Raw genomic sequence first — 19,889 nt, forward strand, 5'->3', positions numbered from 1 at the left:
CGTTTTTGTGTCTCTGGAAAAAAATGACAAAAATATAAACTGGAAACCGAAAAGTCTTCTGCTCAAGTAAACTAAAAAAAAAAGAGTGATTGTGCTTCAGTAAGGATGATGTGATGAGTCACATTCATCATCTTTGTTTGAGCTCATTTTGGATAAGTACGAAAATGCATTAATATTGTGTTTGGACTGTACAGATATGCACTAAAACCTGTAGAAGTTTGTGAATATAAAGAGCCTATTTAAATAACTATATTCAAATAGTTATTCAGATAGACCATCTACACATTTACTTTATAATTTAGCATAAAAGTCTTGATCAAATATTGTTTGAGTCGTATATTTATGCTCATTTACAGGTTTGTCATTCCCCAAGTTATAAAGGTGAGACACATATTATATTATTGACAATATTTGTCTGTATATTTAAGGAAACAATATTTTCCTGTGACATAACATCTCTTTTGAGATCAAGATTCATGATATAAAACTCAGGCAACAATCTTTTTTATTATCATTCTAGTCCAACAGAACAAGCGAAAGATGGACCTTCAGGGTGAGTGCAGCACAGGGCAACCAGCTAAACGACTGCGTGAATCAGGTATTTGCATCTCTTTTTAAACGTTGGCAACCCACTGCCCATTTGTGTGGATAAACTGAGTGCATTTATTCTTGTATTAAAACTTCTTGTTTTCAACTTGGCCGCAAAGCACCCCTCTTAGTTTGCCAGTGACAAAAATGATCAAATATATTTTAATTTTACAGTTTCCAGGATAAACGCTACATACACGGTTAAAGTAGATTCATATCCTTTAGTAAGGCGCTATGGGCCTGATATAACATTTATGTGCATTTACTTCACCAGTTTGTGGTTTCTGCTTAATACTTATTTATTTCTATGTAACAGAAGCAAAATTGTCTGCTGTGAAACATATAATGGAAATTGTTCAACAGAGGCTTCAAAAACAAAACAAAACAGACCTCAATGTTTTTCTTCTGTGAGTATGAACTTTTCCTTTATTTTGTATTGTGTGCTAGTTCTGCTCTTGAATATGGAGAGGTTATGAGTACTTCACTTCCATGAAGTGGTCTTTATCACCCCATTTTACCCCAATTAATCTAATTTTAGGACAATTCAGGAGAAAATTCTTCAAAATTTTTCATGAAATAGTGATAATTCTCAATTTACCATATGTATTGTTTTCTATGTTCCATGGTGACAAAATATTGGATTATTAGAGTTACAAAAAATTGCATTCTGTTTTTACTTACATTTTATACATGTTAATAAGAGTAATCATCAGTGTGCCTATTGATTATCATCATTACTGAACTATAAGGAATATCTTATAATTAAATCTCTATAATTACCGTCTTGGGACCTATATTCTTTTACAACAACTGAACTCTCAGACAGTTCTGATGAAAATATGAAATGGTTTTGATTGATTAGACAGTGTGTATTTTCAGAATTAGCAGTACCACCCACAGCAGCTCTACTATCTGTCTATCTGATGCTTTGGATTAAAGGCATTGTTATCACCCATTAAGCTGTGAAGCAGCAGAGCTAAAAGATGGCATAAAACTTGATAACTTTAAGAGAAAATTAAAAGTTATGTAATGATTCAATGAGAAATTGTGTCCTTTGTTAAGTTTTCATTAGAGGCACTGTTAATGTAAAACAATTTAACATGAATGTCTGTTTAAAGTATGCTGATTTTGAAAGGAATTTTCAGTGTGTGGATGGTGAAGGTCAAGAAATGAACCTATTGAATATAAATTCTTAACAGGAAAAAAATCGAGGATTTAGAGACAGACAAGAGAGAGCTGGTCGGTGTCTTTGGTAAAACTGGGGCCGGGAAGAGCTCTTTGATAAATGCTGTCATTGGGGAGAAGAATCTTTTATCCCTTGGAAGTGTCAGTGCATGTACCTCAGTCATGATAAAAGTAGAGGCGAACATGTCCAACACAAAGTATAAAGCAGAGATCGAGTTCATCTCAGAAGAGGTAAAATAATTGTTAATATGCCAACTCTTGTTTGAAGCTGATTAAAGAACCACAGTTTACAGCCACTTTTTATATATAATTTAAAAGAACTAAGATGCTTCTTTTTTTTGGTTTCGTTTTGCTTTGCTTCTAGGAGTGGAAAGCTGAGCTACGATCAATGTGTCGGTTTTGTAGGGCTAAAGCAGATCAGGAAACGGATGATGATGATGATGAATATCATGACATTGATGAAAAGCTGTCAGCACTGTATGGAGACGAATGGAAACAGAAATCCCCTGAAAACCTTATGGACAACAGCTATTTCAGAGAATTTCCAGAATTTCTCCAGTCCAGGAAGAAAAGTTTGACAGGTGATACGGTAAGATCTAATATGAATTTATATATTACTTTGTTAAAAGCATTTCATTCAGTCTAATGGAAGTGAAATATGCAGTATAATCTCACCTATCACAATGAAAGTGCTCACTAATGATCCATCCAAGGAGTCACTGCAACAGATGTCTTTTACACAAAAAAAGCAATGTAAATTGGTATAAAAATTATTCCTGTGTGTGATTCAATTGCTGAAAAATCCATATAATGTGCAATTTCCACAGACTGCTAAGGATTAATATCCAAAGAAACCATCCATACAGGTTCACATCATGCATATATACTGATTTCAATTCTTGTAATGGTATTCTTTCAGAATTCTTTTGAAAAAATGAGCCTCAATTTATTTTATACAAATTACTGAGCACTTTCAACAATTACAGATGAAATAACCTTTTATCGCTCTACTTTTGTTTTTCATTGCAGGCTAAAATGCTATCTGACAAATTAGTCACATACACAAGAAATGGCACAGAACAAGAAGAAAGTGGAGAAGTAAAGAGATGGTATTGGCCACTTGTAAAGTGTGTGACTATCAAGGTGCCAAACAATGATCTTCTCCAACATGTGACGATTGTGGATCTTCCTGGTAATGGGGACTGCAACAAGAGCAGAGATGAAATGTGGAAAGAGGTGATTAAATGTTTTACGTGTTACTTTAATCTGGTTACTGTAATGTTTTTAAGATTTTGTTTTTGTAAAGTGTTGATGATGATCGATCATTATCAACCATATAATATAATGCCTTTTCAGATTGTTGGAGACTGCTCTACTGTGTGGATTGTGACTGAAATCAATCGAGCAGCAGCTAACAAAGAATCCTGGGAGATCCTGAAAAGGGCTGGTAGTCTTATTGGAAATGGTGGCGAGTGTCAACGCATTCACTTTATCTGCACCAAGTCTGATGATATTGGAGATTTTGAAGATCAGTAAGTGAATTAAGATGTACACATTTAAATACAATATCCAAGTTAAACTCTGATTCATATGGTGGCCAAAAGCTGAAGAGGGGTTAATGCAAAAAAATATATGAAGAGCCTTGTGAACGTATTCACTCTCTGTAGCAGTTTTTTGTTTTGTTTTAAACTGGAATTTCGATTGATATGTTATCAGATTTTTACCGAGTGTAATGGACTGTAATGTAGAATAAAAAGTGTGATGTAAAATACACAAATTTGGAATATTTCATGTAGGACCAATGAAGAAAAGAACCAACAAGGAATATAGTGAAGACCAAGGAACTCTAAAAATACATTGAGGCTAGAATTCTAGACAAATACAGATTTGAGTTTGGTTATAAAGGCACATATACAGCTTTAACTATTCCTTCGAGCACCATTAAATTAATCATGACAATATTTACTGCAACACAGTCGCTAAGAAGGGCTGACTAAAACTCAAATGTTAAGAAAATTCCACCAATGCTCAGGGTCGTTGGAGTCAGTTAACACAAAGGTTTAATCTTGTAGCAAGGAGACAAGTCTGCGCAACATATCACAAAGCTGACACGGGGTTGTCTGAGTTCTAAAATGATACTTCTGCTATTTATGCTTTATACTACAAAATCAGTATCAAGGTTATGAGACATTACTGTAGTTACTTCCCATCACTATCTATAGCCCCTTTCACACTGCGACCCGCTACCTTAGCGGGTCCAAATTGCACCTTTAAACTCCTCACGTCACGCCACGCCCACGTCCGACCCGCGTCGATTGCGTTCACACCAAACTCGGCTCGGCAAAAAGACTAGGGTCCGACGCGGGTCGAAAGGCGAGTCGAGTTGACGCGGCAGCCCGGGTCGGCAGTGTGAACGCAGCAGCGGACACGCTAAATTCGCGGATTAAACGCGGGTTATTCGTCAGTGTGAAAGGGGTTACTGTTAGACGAGTACAGTGTAGTGTAATTATCATAACGTCATATCAGACTTCTTTGATCAGTAAATCAAAGTTTATACAGAAGAAAGAACTAGCATAGATATTAGGCCTTCTTCAGCATCCAAGGTTAGAATAGGAGGAGGCCTCCGCCAGCACACTGTACTTCTTAATCATCCAACAACGTAAAACATTCTTTCACACAGTACTTCTTTTCTTTTAGTACAACCTCATGGTATCTTTCTAACATCATGGAAAATGAAAAAGGACACATAATCTAATTATGTGGTCAGTTGAATTTATGCAAAAACAACTAAAGCACCACTGCATCTTCTTATAGCTCAAAAGCTGAAGTTCGGGAACACATAGTGAAACGAAATGAAAAAGCCAAGGCTGAAGTGAGGAAAGGATTCAGCAATCTAACTGTGATTAAGGTGAATTTTGAATATTGACAAAAAAGAAAAAGTAGAAATATTGTCTATAGGTATAAGTGATTAAATGTTTGTTCTCAGAAACACTTCAGTGGTGACTGTTGTAAAGTGTTCACAGTGAGCACCAAAGAGTTTCTGAAGGGGAAACTTCTAAATCCAGAGGACACTGGTAGGTGAAGTCTTCATATAATCATGAAAACTTTGTCGATAGCAGGCAATTATAGTTTTACAGTGATCTGACTATCTAAAATATGTCATGTAAATGTGAGTTTATTTTCACAGAAATACCCAAGCTTCAGGACTTTCTGAAAGAAATGAATGACTCAAAGACACTAAACTATGTGTCTAGAGCTTATGGGATTCTCTCTTTGATTGAAGGGGTCATCTTGAGAAAAGTGGTAAGATCATGAATAGTGATTAAAGGGATGGTTCGGATTAGATTCACCCTAGAGTCATTTGAACCGTGACATCCAGCCAAGTAGCCCACCCGAAGTTTATCCGATCTTGGCTGAACATCAGCTGAGTTACTGAGTTATCCCGAATAGCTTAGTACAAGCGCTAACGGACCCTGGCAGTATCTCCAAAATTACCACACTAAAATCACATGCCATGACACCAAACTTCTACAGTAGTACAAATATGGTCTGTACTCACAAAACGATGCATTTGGAAGTTTGTACATAGTCCAGGAGTTTATTATTATCAACACAAGCCTGATAGCTTCTCTGCAGCTAAAGCTGCGTCGACGTCACTTCCTTGATCTGGGAGCTTCAATGTAAGATGAGGGTTGATCTACTACTGTAGACAACAAAGCAAGGCTGCTCAATTTCTCCATTGATACAATAAATTCACAACTCTACAACATAAAAATTCATGTAGAATATAGCATATACTTTGTTGTCTACAGTAGTAGATCAACCCTCATCTTACATTGAAGCTCCCAGATCAAGGAAGTGACGTCGATGCAGCTTTAGCAGCAGAGAAGCTATTAGGCTTGTGTTGATAATAATAAACTCCTGGACTATGTACAAACTTCCAAATGCATCGTTTTGTGAGTACAGACCATATTTGTACTACTGTAGAAGTTTGGTGTCATGGCATGTGATTTTAGTGTGTGTCACGCCCAGAGACTCTTGTTTTTAGTTTTCATGTTTAGGTTATGTTGGTTTTTCAGTCCAGGTTTAGGTTTTTTGTCATGCTTTAGTTTCCCTGCACTCTGTTTATTAGTTCACTCACTTCACCTGTGTTTTTTCCCTCAGCTGCACTCACTCCCCAATCACTCTCACTCCCTATTTAGTTTCCTGCCTCCCCTTTCAGTTTTGCCGGATCTTTGTTGTTGTTGCTGTTGGTTCCATCCATGTTCCACGAGGCCAGAAAAACTAAGTATTTATTCCATGTCATGTCAAGCTAAGTCTTTTGGTTTTCATAGTCAAGTTTTTGTTTTGTCACAGTTTAGTTTTGGTAATCCGGCTCAGCCGCGCTTTGTCTTGACTTTTGTTTTTGAATTAATAAATCTTCCTTATTTTTGAAGTCCGCATCCGTGTCCACCCTTCCACACCCACAACCTGACAGTGTGGTGATTTTGGAGATACTGCCAGGGTCCATTAGCGCTTGTACTAAGCTGTTTGGAATAACTCAGTAACTCAGCTGATGTTCGGCCAAGATCGGAAAAACTTCGGGTGGGCTACTTGGCTGGATGTCACGGTTCAAATGACCCTAGGGTGAATCTACTCCGAACCAACCCTTTAATATTAACAAAAATAATAATACTAAGAGCAAATTTCTAAGTTTCAGTAATGTACATTCAGACTTTTAAAATATAATATCAATTGATCATCTATTAAACATGGGGAAGTCAGGCTTCTGAAATCTTACCTCTGCTTGCAATAAGATTTTAATGACCATCTTTTAATTGAAGACATCAAATATTACCCCAAAGTATTTTTTTTTTTCAATGAAGGTTGTTGATCTACTCATTAGTCATGACTAGAGCCTTCATAAACAACAAAGTTATGTAAACAGATAATGAAACTATAAGAATTTATAGCTATGTTGTTTATTATTACCTTTGCTTGTACATTTTTAATTCTAGGCTGGCAAAAAAACTGACGTGCACGAAGAGCTTGAGAAAAACATTAGCCATCAACTCACCTTAGTTAAAGCAGCAATGAAGGAGGCTTATAGGATCCTTCGTCGATGTCTTACTGGAGGGGTTGAAAAATCCAATGGTTCATGTGAAGGAGACTTGACATCCTTCCTAAATTCTGTATGTATTTAAATTATAAATATCAAGTCAACTTTGACTCTCTGTGAATGTGTTCAAAATGTCTTTTTGTCATGTTTTTATTTAGAAAAATGGAAGTAGTTTTCACAGGACATTGAGGTCTGTTGTCGAGAAGGGTGGCGTCCACAAAACCACAGGTGGAGAACAAATAAACCTCAACATGGACTTAGCTTCATACCTGATGGACAGCATTGATGATGAATTTAGGAAGACTTTCCCGTAAGAACTTAAACACATAAAACTCTGTAGTGTCCGATTTTCTAACTATGGACAATATTCAAACCTGGTAAATACGACAGTTGTATAAGATTATTGAAAAAAAAAAAGCACAATTTCTGTCATTTTTAAATACTTGTAATTTGTCTCAGAAATGAAGGAAAACGTGGGCCATTCAACGGGGTCATCAATGCATTTTCACTTGACACAGAGAGACTGACTGAGAAGTACAATGAAGTCGAACTACAGCTGATGTTTCTCAAGATCGAGGTTAAAGATGAGAAAAGCAACATCCTGTTCATTGGTTAATTAATCACATTTGTGTTGGTTATAACTAAGCTTTGCTTTGAAAAATTGAATGCTTCTTCATAGTTGACCTGCTACTATAACAGAAGAGTTTGAGGTTTCCAATGGAAATGCTTCACTTTTTGCTTCTCTGGAAAAATGATAAGGATTCTATATACAAATGTTTTCCACTTTTTGGATTTATTTTAGGAAGAGAAGACTAAGCAAAAAATAAACAAAATAATTTGTGACCGCAAGAAAAAAATCTACAGCAGTCTGACGGAGACAATAGAGGAAAGCATGAGAGAGTGCTATAAGAGTAAGAAAGGCAGTCATCATGTACAGCATGTCACTATATGAATCTACTTTTGAATTCTTTGAAATTGTACTTAAAATTACGCATCAGTCTTCTTTTTTTATTTCAGGAGCTGCAACTAATACAGGAGCGGGCTCACTTAAAAAAATGAAGAAGGAAATTGTGAGTCATTTAAAAAATTCAATGGACATGTTTGAACGAGCTAAATGGGTCATGCTGAGTCAGCTGAGTGACTTGATGGTTTGTCCAATTTTTTATATATTTAAACATGATATCATTGCAAAATAAATAGTGCTGTATATCCTCAATTGATATGGAAGCTTTTTGTCTTTATTTTGAAGTGAAATTCTGAAATGTGCTTTAATTGAAATGACAACAAACAGTCAAAACTGTCATTTCATGGAAAGACACTGAAATATACAGTATAAAGCTATGCGTTTCTGAACATGCATACAGATGGTTAATTCATCTTTGATTCAATTTATTCTTGCAATCAATATTTGGCTGGATGATAACTAATAAAGATTTTGATGGTGAATTAGATTGACATCCTGAGAATCCTGGAGGAAACTATGAAGGAATCAATTGAGCATTCATTAAAGATGGATGACCACTCAATCCCAGGTAAAGGAGACACATCAAATATTACCATTTATGTAGAACACTAAGAATCATGTTAAAGCATTACTGACTTAAAAAAATCTGCAGCAAGTCTTTGTTTTTTTACCTTTTTTTTTTCTTGTCTGTCAAAGGAGTGTCAAATGATTTGGCAACAGTGAAGAAGATCTACGATGTGAAGCGGCAGCAGCTCAAAGGTAGCTCAGCTGTATAAACATCACACGTTGGGTCAAACTCTCAGGAAAATGTCTCATCATATTTTAAATGGCTCTACCAAAGCTGCTCTTCAGTATTAGGCCATTAAGTTTGATAAGATTCTAGCAAGTGCAGTTTTCCTGACATTTTTTAGACAAATGTTAAAGTTACTTTTATGACAGTGTAACTTTTTTCCATCACTGTTTCACTGTGTTGTTTTGACTCTGTATGTTTCAGATTTGCACAAGAGGAAGAGCAGCATCAACTAAACGTTGTTGAAAGACGATGAAAGACATGAGGCCTCTGAATTTTGCCCTAACTATTTACATGTCAAGTTTGTTGTGTCTGTTGTTTAACTCTTAGGAGTCTGCAGGCATTGCACGTTTTATTGATTTTACATTAATTGAATCACCCACAAACATAATTCTTAGATCAATTTACATATTTTTTTGTGTGTAAAGAGCATCTGCTGTGTATGCAGTGGGTTTTAAGATTTACTGAGCTTATTATCGGTTTCCAAAATTAGCATGCACCGACTTCTCAGATAGGTAATTGGAAAGCGCTTTCATTGTGATGGCTGAAATTATGCTGCATATTGTCATATACTCAGCACATGGGTTATCAGGTTTTATGAAGTGCCATAAAATATAACTATAAGCAGATAAAGCAATAGCAGACATTTATATTACAGACACCTAAGGGTTAAATGGACATATGTAAATTTTAAACTTCTTCTTGAATATATAGCACTTACTTTATGTTTGATTTTGACATGATGATTTTAGGCTTTTAAAGAACGTTTTTCAAATAATTTTCCTTCTAATTTAAATTGTTTAACTATGTTTGCTTTCTGCAAGATAATGGGTTTTGCAAGTTTAGAAATTTATAAATCATATATATATTTATAATATGAAAAAGGAACTAAAATACTTTCTCTGGTATTGATTTTAAAAGATAAAACAATGCAATTTCCCAAACTTCTTAATATCTTATACTTACGTAAAACTTGTTAATACTGATTTTGCATTCGTTTAATATATTTTGTGTATATTCCCTCATTATCAGCTCTGTAACGTTCAATTTTCTCACTTGTGGGATAATAAAGGCTATTCTATACTATTAAGAAGTCACAAGTATATACACTATACACACTATGCATTGTCTTAAAGGGGAACTCTGGGGCATTTGAAGCGTGTTTCCATTGCTAGAGGTTGTCAAATACTGCTAGTAGGACACAGAGAGATGCGTATCTGCGCTCCCTGTGTGAAGATCGCTCTGTCCGCACACCCTGTCATGCGAGGCTAATACGTGGTGGCTAAGGGGCAAGCGCTAACCCTTCCACGTAAAACAACAACTTGCACACTGCAGAAACGTCACACCACTTTATAACCCATCCGACAATAAAGTCACAACCCTTACCATCAAAACCATATGCATGGTTCTCACATTACTGGCATGGGGACGTTACAAAACAACTTTATAAACAGCATGTAACTCACCGGCTGGTTGTAGGCTCGCGCATGTGAAAGCCCAAAAGAGTCGATGAAGAATAATCCCATATACAAAACAATTATATTCTCTAGAAAAACTGCGTTCAAGTATTTAAAACATTACAACAATACATGCCCAGTAATATTCTTGTAATGTTTTAAATACTTGAACGCAGTTTTTCTAGAGAATATAATTGTTTTGTATATGGGATTATTCTCCATCGACTCTTTTGAGCTTTCACATGCGCGAGCCTACAACCAGCCGGTGAGTTACATGCTGTTTATAAAGTTGTTTTGTAACGTCCCCATGCCAGTAATGTGAGAACCATGCATATGGTTTTGATGGTAAGGGTTGTGACTTTATTGTCGGATGGGTTATAAAGTGGTGTGACGTTTCTGCAGTGTGCAAGTTGTTGTTTTACGTGGAAGGGTTAGCGCTTGCCCCTTAGCCACCACGTATTAGCCTCGCATGACAGGGTGTGCGGACAGAGCGATCTTCACACAGGGAGCGCAGATACGCATCTCTCTGTGTCCTACTAGCAGTATTTGACAACCTCTAGCAATGGAAACACGCTTCAAATGCCCCGGAGTTCCCCTTTAATATAAATTTAGCAGATCCTGAACAGCTTGTTGGCCACACTAGGGGCTAATGTAAGGTTCAACATCTTGCCCAATGACTCTCTGATATGTGAATCAAGGAAGTTGAGGATCAATCAAGCATCCATGTGTTTGAAGGACCACCAATTGCTTTTGATCAGAGTCTTGCCAAAGTATAAAGCCTGATTTATACTCGGAAACCAGGTCGTCTGCGTGTGTGTCGCAGTTAACGCAGACACTACGCAGACACTACGCAGACACTCTGGTGCACCTCCTCAAAATTGTAACTCACCGCAGACAGTGCCGCAGACATCGCCGCAGGGAGGAGAGAAAGGAGGCCTCTGATTGGTCAACTCTACATCCGCTCTACACTATGCGTATTTCCGGTTTGCTAACCGGCTGACGCTAACCGTGCTAACCGTGACGATTCTTTCGCCTCTCTGCCAGCTCCAGTAGTAGCAATATTTCTTCTATTTCTAGATCGATCAGCTGCATCTCAATCAAAGTGCGCATTCGTCCAGTCGCCATTGTTGTTGAACACACTGCACGAAAAGAGGGATTTGTGTCACTGTGGACGGCAGTGAACTTCCGCGAATTTGCCTAATTTTCGGACGCACCTGGGCGCTTGCAGGCAGACAAACTTTAAGTTTGTTGAGCGACAAAATCGTCGGAAACGAACCCGACTCGCGGCGGGCTCTCACAGCGGGGTGCTAATGGCCCAGCCATTAGCACCCCGCTGTGAGAGTGCCTGGACCTCTCACTGGCCTCGCTGGTATTGGACAAAAAAGGCACGTGATTACATAAAAAAGCTCCTGTAAAGCTGTCCGCCCATTGGCCAATAAGGTTAATATATGCATACTTTATATGGGCATATCATTCAGCAATTATGATTAATAATTGTGATTATGATTACTAATATTCCTGGGATGTTTGTGTACTTCATATATTCACGTCATTCTTATAAGCTGCACTATGACTAGGCTAATGCAGGCATGAATGACGTGAATCTATTGAGAATGAAAAAGGAAACTTTTTTTTTTTTTTTTAAAGCGCTTTTATTGCCACACCACACAATGTACATAGCTTACATTGTAATAAGAACCATGTTGATAATAAAGAATTGAAAACTATATACACACACTGCTGTAGCCTACGATATACACAATGAGCCTAAACGCCGCCGTTTGGAATCCGCATTCTTCGCATTACTCCGGTCCCTGCAGGGTCTACGGGAGTTGTCAGACGTCCTCATCCTGGATCAGAAGCTGGCTTCTGGGAGCTGTTGGAATAACCAATAAATAATCCATGCACAGCATATTGACAACTTGTCTATAAAGTAACGAAAGTCATATTGACAGCGTATATGTTCTTACTCTCTTTCACTCTTCTGTGGTGAGACTGTGAGTATTTCGGGTTGGCTTCAAGACGCGCCTGTAGCACAGCACACAGGTCCGTCACGCAGCTAAAAAAAACAAACAAGAGGAATGAATAAAATGACCAGTGCTTAAAAGTATCAGTGCCAGAGCCGTGGTAAAAGCCAGCGCCGCTCACCCTCGATAGTGTCCCCGTCTACCTCTCTGAAGTTCGGACTGTTTGCCACCGCCTCCTTCAAGCGACTCCTTACATCCATATTGTGAGGTGACAGTAGCCTGTAAAAACAAAAGGCCTATGGTTAATAAAAAAAACTGCATTGACGTAACGTAACATCGGGTCCAACTCAACTAGATATTGGGAGAACATTCACTTATTCTTACCCTTGACCTGGATTATAATGCCACGGTGAGTTATGCAGGCGGCGAACTGCTTCCTATAAATTGAAAACACGAAATTCATTTTTTTAAATAAAGCAACTCACACTGGTTTTCACGTGATGAACACAATTAAGTTGAGTTTAGCCTAAAGCCACAGTCAATAACCTACTCTTACCGCGATTTTCGGATTCTGTATCCGCCTTCTCTTGGGGGTGCGCTCTTCAACTTCTCTGGAATGTAACTTCAGTCCGTTCTCGACGGCCATCTTACCTCCAACCTAGCGAATCTCTGGTCGATTCCCTCCAGCACCCTCTCCACGACCGTATCCACAGTGCTGGCCACCATACGAGACATCCCGGTCATAGCATTCAACAGGACTTTCATTTTATCTGCCTGTAAGCAAGTGAGTAAGTAAGTTTAATATACAGCACATTTAAAATCAGCGAGAACTGTCCCAAGTGCTGTACAGTGTCAACAAGACTAAAATTAAACAATCAAATGGTCATGTGCAAGTAGAAAAAAACACACAAACCTGTAGACCCGCAGAGAGTTGCTGGGGAGTTGAAAGCTAGTCGTCTTCCAGCCATTATATTGCACAAACCAGGGCAGTTTTCACAGTACGGGACTCTGTCTGCCTTTCTGTCTGTCTGCCTTTCTGTCTGTCTGCCTTTCTGCCGCCAGATCTGCTCCTTAAACTTTTTGTTTACACTGCACGACACAATGTTTCTCATACGTGATTGAACGAGAGCTTATGCGAGCCGTTAAGCTCCACCAATCATATGCGTATACGTCATTACACGGAATACTCGCGAGACAACCTCCCGTCCTTTTGCTATTTAATGTTGTCTGACCACAGCTGGCAATTTGCACTGTTTTGACACAAAAATGGACTCTGCAAGGACAAAGAAAAGACCTCGGCGATATTGTGACCATTGTGACACCGAATTAAGCCATACACAATAAAACACTGAGCGCACTACTGCACATTATGTATACAGGCCAGATTTCTATATTTTTATTTCTATATTTCTATTTTATTTAAGAAACCTTTTAGAATATTGCTGTTGCATGCTTATTTTATCTTTATCTCATCTTTATTATTATACATTTGGACATCCAGTGCGGGCAACAAAGAAAAGAATTTCATTGTTCAGGGAAACACGTTTCTAACTGCACACATGACAATAAACCTTTGAAACCTTGAATCCTTGAATTTTGCCCACAAAAAGCGGTTACAAAAGAGGTGTTTGGGAGAAAAAAAACCAGATATGCATCACCTGTCACCAGCAGACAGCGTGCACCTCTTCTTTTTCAAGACAACACAGCAACAAACTTGGCTGGAGTTGGAGGTGATAGTGAACGTGTAGAAACAGGCCTGCCCACCCCCCACCTCACCTCACCCCACCCCACTTGAAAATGACTGTGGCAGCTCCTGACCTGATCACTGGCATTTACATATTAAAGGCTCTCCTAAGTAGGGGAGGGGAGGGGGGCATGGGGGAGCAGTTGCCAGGTCAATTTGCGACAATTTGGGCCAAGTTTTCACTTTTACCACCGCAAATGCAGGGGCTCAACGTATGCGGACATGTAAGGGGCCACATACATCCGCAAATCCCTCTTTTCATGCAGTGACAGTGTTGGGTAAGTTACTTTAAAAATGTAATCCGTTACAGTTACAAGTTACCTTGTTTAAAATGTAATTGTAGTGTAACTTTTTGGATTACTTTAAAAAAAAAGTAATGTAACTAATTACTTTTGGATTACTTTTGGATTACTTTTACCTATTTATGGTATAGGATAATCTGTATATTATCTGTATGATTCCATCTGTATTTATCACATTTATTTATACCATGCTATTTTTCTTTTCATTGTACTGCCATAACTACATTATACATTCTCTGCACATACATGCATTTCCCTAGGTAATTGATCTATTTTGCACATATCTATTAACCATCTTTCCTTACACTAGCTGTAAATAACTGCATTTTATCTCTAAATACTGCATGCTATACATCTGCACGCGTTACACTTGATAAGATGCCAAACTGCATTTCATTAATACATGTGCAATGACAATGAAGTGCTCTACTTTAGTAATAAATAAGCAAAGTAAGACTTTTACATCACATTTTATTTTTCTTTGCACACCCTTGCTTGTGTGTGTGCGCCAGTACTTCCGGTGAAAACTTCCAGGTGATTTGACAGCTAGCACGTCAGGTTAGGGCCAGTGGCCGTAAACAAAGGTTAACTTATAGCCGAGAAGAAAGATGATAATATAACGTAGCTAAAAAGACTAGCTTTCTTCAGTAGCCTTGATGCTTAATGCTTACCGATTTAGCAAGCCTAGCAGCCTCGTTGCTAATGCTAGCCGCCGTAACGTTACCAACCATACCCGACGTCAAGGAGTTGGCTGAGCAGGGGCAAGATTATGGGGCTGTCAGAGTTAACTTCATAATGGGTGAGTGCAGGTTTCATTCACTTGTTTTCATTCTTTCACAGGATTGATTCACTTAATTGGTTTATCCGATTGCTGGCCGCCGAGCAATTATGTGTCTGGGTTTGTGTAGGTTTTTGATCATGGTTGTCAGCAGTCGATAGTCAGGTTGTGTGATGTGTGTGTGAGTGTGTATTTTTTCTATGGGTACATGCCATTGACTGTATGAGCGGTCTGTGCTCGTTTTTTTAATTTTTATTTAATTAGATTGGAGATACTAATTAATACAGAGGGGGGGCTGGTCCCGGGGAAAATTGCCAGGGCCGATTTTTTTCCCCAGTCCGACCCTGCCGCTCTGTACTTCTGTCACTGCAATAACCTCGCACAAATTGTAATCCTGTCAAGTAACCCCCATTCTCACTGAATGTAACTGTAATCTGAGTACATCATTTTTGCTTGTACTGTAACGGATTACAGTTACTTTTATTTTGTATCCTTTTACCGTAACGCCGTTACATGTAATCCGTTACTCCCCAACCCTGTTGTTGAATGACCTCCGTAACCGTAACACCCACAATCCTAGCTTGTTCGTGATTGTCCCTCTTGCGTTGTGGCGTGGGATTAACATAGCGCAGACAGCGCTTCAAGGCATAAATCAAAAATAACTGCGTTGTGTCTGCGACAAGCTCACTGCGACACACTGCTGCGAAGTATACACGAGCCTTAAATATTTAAATGTTCTCTGAGAGTGATGCTGTGTGCAAGGTTTTTGGGGTTTTATTCTTGTTCAACTCCTTTGGTTACACCAATAGGGAACTAGTTCAAGTTAAACTTTTCATACAGAAAGAATAACGCTACTTTTTCACCCATTCTCAATCAACTAAAATGTGATTATCCATGTCACATAGCACAAACTGTTTTTTGTAATTTTTTGACATTTCCTCAGCTTGTTTCTAAATGAAAACTTCATTCACATGAATATTTTTTTTTTACATTTATAACTAATTATAAATGTCATCTTACCAACACTTTTCAATGTGTGTAAATAGTTTTATATATATATATTTGTGCACTGCTAAAAATACCAGTTTTACCTACTTACAGTTGCGGTGTAACATTTGTCATTCAAAAGTTATCACTTTGGATATTTAAAAAAGATGATCTCAAATGGTCCTGATTCCATTCATTTCCAAACAGATGGACTCTAAATCAGATAGTTCTTCACTGAGATGTGTCCACATTAGTTTGCTGTGGAGGTTTGCCATAAGTGTTTTCTTTAACTTCTTGTATTTGCTCAAAAAAGAGTAAATGTATAAAATGTACATCTATTGTATAAAGCACTTCATAACATAACCGTTTGTGTTGATGAAGTGTTCACTGCAGATTTTGATAGTTACAACAACATGACAGAGTGATCCGACAGACAGGAACCAAAATATTTAGTACAATTAAAAAACTTTCCATTCAAGTTGATTCCTCTCATTTTCCCTTGTGGGTAAATCCTCTGGATCCTTTTAAAGAACAAACAAAGACCCTGTAAACCACACAAATACCTAATCTGATGTGTTGGAATAAATCTGATCCACAAAGGCTCTACCCCACTGCCACAGTACACCTGCAGAGGTGCCATGTTAATGCCCTGACAGGTCAAAACTGCTTTAGCAATGCAGGGAAGGTTTTACTGTGATCAGTGTCTTTTTACAACTAAGACTGTAGCGAGAGCAGACGTGTACCTGTTGAGAAGGGAATATATAAAGGGATGGACAGACAGGAAGTACAGGTGTGTGTGTATGCAGAGTTGTAAATAAAGAGTGCATACCAACAGATGTCTCTCGGCTGGTACTATATACCGACTGCCTAAACGCGGCATGTTACATGGTGTCAGAAGAGTGCTGAATTGCGGTAAATAAAAAAATAAATAAAAACGACCCGCGAGTCGCGGTTGGTGCTAAGCTACGCTAACACTAGCCTGCAGTTAGAAACTGAGTGCAGTAAATAGCTAGTTCGACAGACAGCGAGGGAGCGTGTTGGAACGGGACATTAAGAAACGCAGTAGAGCCTGCTCAACAATAAAGAGACTGAACAATGGATTCCCTTTTCTCCATCAACCCGCCAGAAAACTTTGACTTCTCAGACTTTGCTAACTGGCCCAACTGGATTCAGCGGTTTGAAAGGTTCCGGATGGCAGCCGGACTGGACTGAAGGCTCTAGCATGGTTGCCGCGTCTGCTAGTGCGAGCGGTGTTGATGACGTCACGATTTCGTGCCCGCAATATATAGTGGCGCAAATCGATGCACCAGTCGTTGCAATTTTCTCAGTCAGAGGTGGCGCTGCTACGTGAAGGTTACCGCTAACTACTCTACAACGACGAAAGTTGAGAAGAAAACAATGACGAGCAGGAACACTGTCATTAATTATACTGCTGCAGTATTTGGATAATTTTAATTTTTTAATTCAGTTAAAAGAGGTGAAGGTCTGAAGCCCCCGGCATCACCACTTTTTGAGTCTCTGCCCTCTTCTTTCCTTCACGTATCTGTCCCGTAGCTTCTTCCACACATTCTTACAGAACTCTCCCTCTTTCCCCAAAGTTCTGCCAATCTCTGTCCATGAGTTTTGGGAGTTTACGTGGTCCCTGTGCTGTTTCACTGCAGTATCGTACAGCTGTCTGTACAAACACACCTCCTGACTAAGCCTGGTCTCAAATTGGTACATCCGGTTCGTTGTTCTCGGCGCCGCCAAGTTACAAAAGTCGACTGGTGCACGACAACGCGATGCGCCGTCTTTTCAAGGCAAGCGCCATGCCTGAAACGTCATTTTGACGTCACGGTGCGACACCGCCGTGACAGACGCGTCAACTGTAACTCCAGCTTAAGGATGAAGCATATCAAGTGAACTCATTAGTTTATGCTATGGGCGATAAAGGTGATGATATTTTGGGCACACTGGGCTTAAGTGATGCAGATTTAAAAGAAGTACAACCCCGTAAAGGAAGCCTTTGATAAATACTTCATATGCAAATATAATTTAATTTATGAAAGGGCTTGTTTCAATAAGAGAAGCCAAGAGCCAGGTGAATCGGCTGAAGCTTTCATCTCTGCAGTTTATAAACTAGCGAAACACTGTCAATACGGCCCTCTGCAGGAGGAGATGATCAGAGACAGGTTAGTGGTCGGGATAAGGCATCACGGCCTGTCTGAAAAATTGCAAATGGACAGTGAACTAACACTTGAAAAAGCAGTTACCAGAATAAGACAACATGAAGAAATAAAAAAAACAGCAACCTACAGTGAGAGAAACAAAAACTACAGAACAAAGAGAAGCGAATGTGGACTTACTGAAATTCAAGAAAAAGTCACAGAGAGTACCAGAAGACAACCTACGGACGGGAACGAAAGGATTTCCAGAAAGGACAGAAAAACTGTGGACGATGTGGAAAAGGACCAGCACACTCCCTGAACAACTGTGCTGCACGGGACGCAGAATGCAGAAAATGTTGGAAGAGAGGACATTTTGCAGCTGTTTGTAAATCAGGTAGAGTAGGTGCAGTTCTCGAGGCAGAAGAAGAGGACACTCTTTTCCTTGGAACGTTGTTCACAGGAAAGAAAGCTGAAACATGGAAAAAGACATTGAAAGTGAATGGCAAAATCATTACCTTCAAGTTGGATACAGGGGCAGATGCAACAGTCATCCCAGGTACCTCCTACTCCAAAGAATGGCACGGCCCACTCACCAAAGCAACTATACCATTGTGTGGGCCCAGCAATGAACCTCTAAAGGTGAGAGGTCAGTTCAATGGAGTCATGGAATATAAAGACAGAAATTGCAATGTCAGCCATTCGTCTGTCTCCGCAGGACATCTACATCTCTTCCAAGAGCCTGACGCGCTAAGGCATCCAAAAGTAGCAAGTCAGCCGCTGGTTACACTTCCCATTGACCTTGTTATATACAGAGTCAAATTAACCTTCAATTAGTGCATAATTTAAGTTAAACAGAATAATGTCAGCATAATTATTGGGTATAATGTATTTATTTATGTTTGCTTCACAGTAATTAAATGTACAATCCATGAGTCAAGCAAACTTGATTCGAATAACAGCGGACTATTTTACGAAACTCCTACAACAGGTCTGGATCACTCGTAAATTCTGGTCGTACTTGAAAGAAAACGTAAAATACGAAAAGATTGGTGAATGCGCAAATTCTCTTAAATCACTCGTACGCACGACTTAAGAACAAATCTGTGCGTACGAACGGTTGTTGCATGAGGCCCAATGTTTTTATATTTCATCTTAAACTGCTGCCAAGTGCGCTTCTTCCCCGCATGATTGCACCTAAATGAAATAAATGAATAGGCTACCATTCAAGCAGTTTTCCCCTGTAATATTATTGTGATTGAAAAAGACTACATTTAAACTTACGCTTTTGCAGCTGCAGCGGTGTTGCACTTCTTTCTAAAAACGTGTTGAAACTCAGCGTATGAGCGCATTAAGATTTCTAATTCGAGGTTGGTGAAAAACGCAGCCCTCCTCTTTCCCGTTGCCATGGTGACTCGTCGAATCGGGGCTCCATTGATGCTGGCTTTTTATAGTTGTGTTGCACACGCTTAACTCAAGGTGAAACTACTCAGAGTTGACTAAACTAACTCAAATCTGTCATGTCTTTGGGGTTTTGCCATGTTTTAGTTTCGGCTTGTTATTGTTATTCCAATCCGGCGCCCCACACTGGCCTTGTAGTCAGCTGCAAATCGTTCTCCACGTTTGTTATGAAAACATGATGCTCTTTCCCATATGTGCTCCCCCCCTCCACTTCCTAAGGCTCCTGTGAGAACTGTTGAACTGGCTGACATATTCCAACTTTGTCAAGGACATATCGCCTGATAATACACTCTGCGCAGACTTATTGAACACACACACATGCACACACACACATGCACACACACACATGCTCATTGATAACACACGCAATTCCTCACCTCTTCACTGGTCCCATTGCTTAACGATGTTGTGTGTATGTGTTGCT

At 39.0% G+C, this 19,889-nt stretch overlaps 1 protein-coding gene across 1 annotated transcript; it reads left to right on the forward strand.

The window, feature by feature from the left end:
• Window positions 1-540: 540 nt before the first annotated feature.
• On the forward strand, window positions 541-8,861 carry LOC142371898 (nuclear GTPase SLIP-GC-like). Its single transcript, XM_075454638.1, has 16 exons — window positions 541-553; window positions 905-995; window positions 1,788-2,004; window positions 2,138-2,362; window positions 2,803-3,009; window positions 3,130-3,305; window positions 4,588-4,681; window positions 4,760-4,847; window positions 4,961-5,076; window positions 7,030-7,181; window positions 7,331-7,448; window positions 7,674-7,782; window positions 7,889-8,019; window positions 8,322-8,403; window positions 8,532-8,594; window positions 8,830-8,861. Exons 1-16 carry the CDS (start codon window positions 541-543, stop codon window positions 8,859-8,861), a joined length of 1,914 nt encoding a protein of 637 aa, XP_075310753.1.
• Window positions 8,862-19,889: the final 11,028 nt, after the last annotated feature.

The sequence above is a fragment of the Odontesthes bonariensis genome, chromosome 21 (genome assembly GCF_027942865.1).
Source record: "Odontesthes bonariensis isolate fOdoBon6 chromosome 21, fOdoBon6.hap1, whole genome shotgun sequence".
Taxonomy (NCBI): Eukaryota; Metazoa; Chordata; class Actinopteri; order Atheriniformes; family Atherinopsidae; genus Odontesthes; species Odontesthes bonariensis.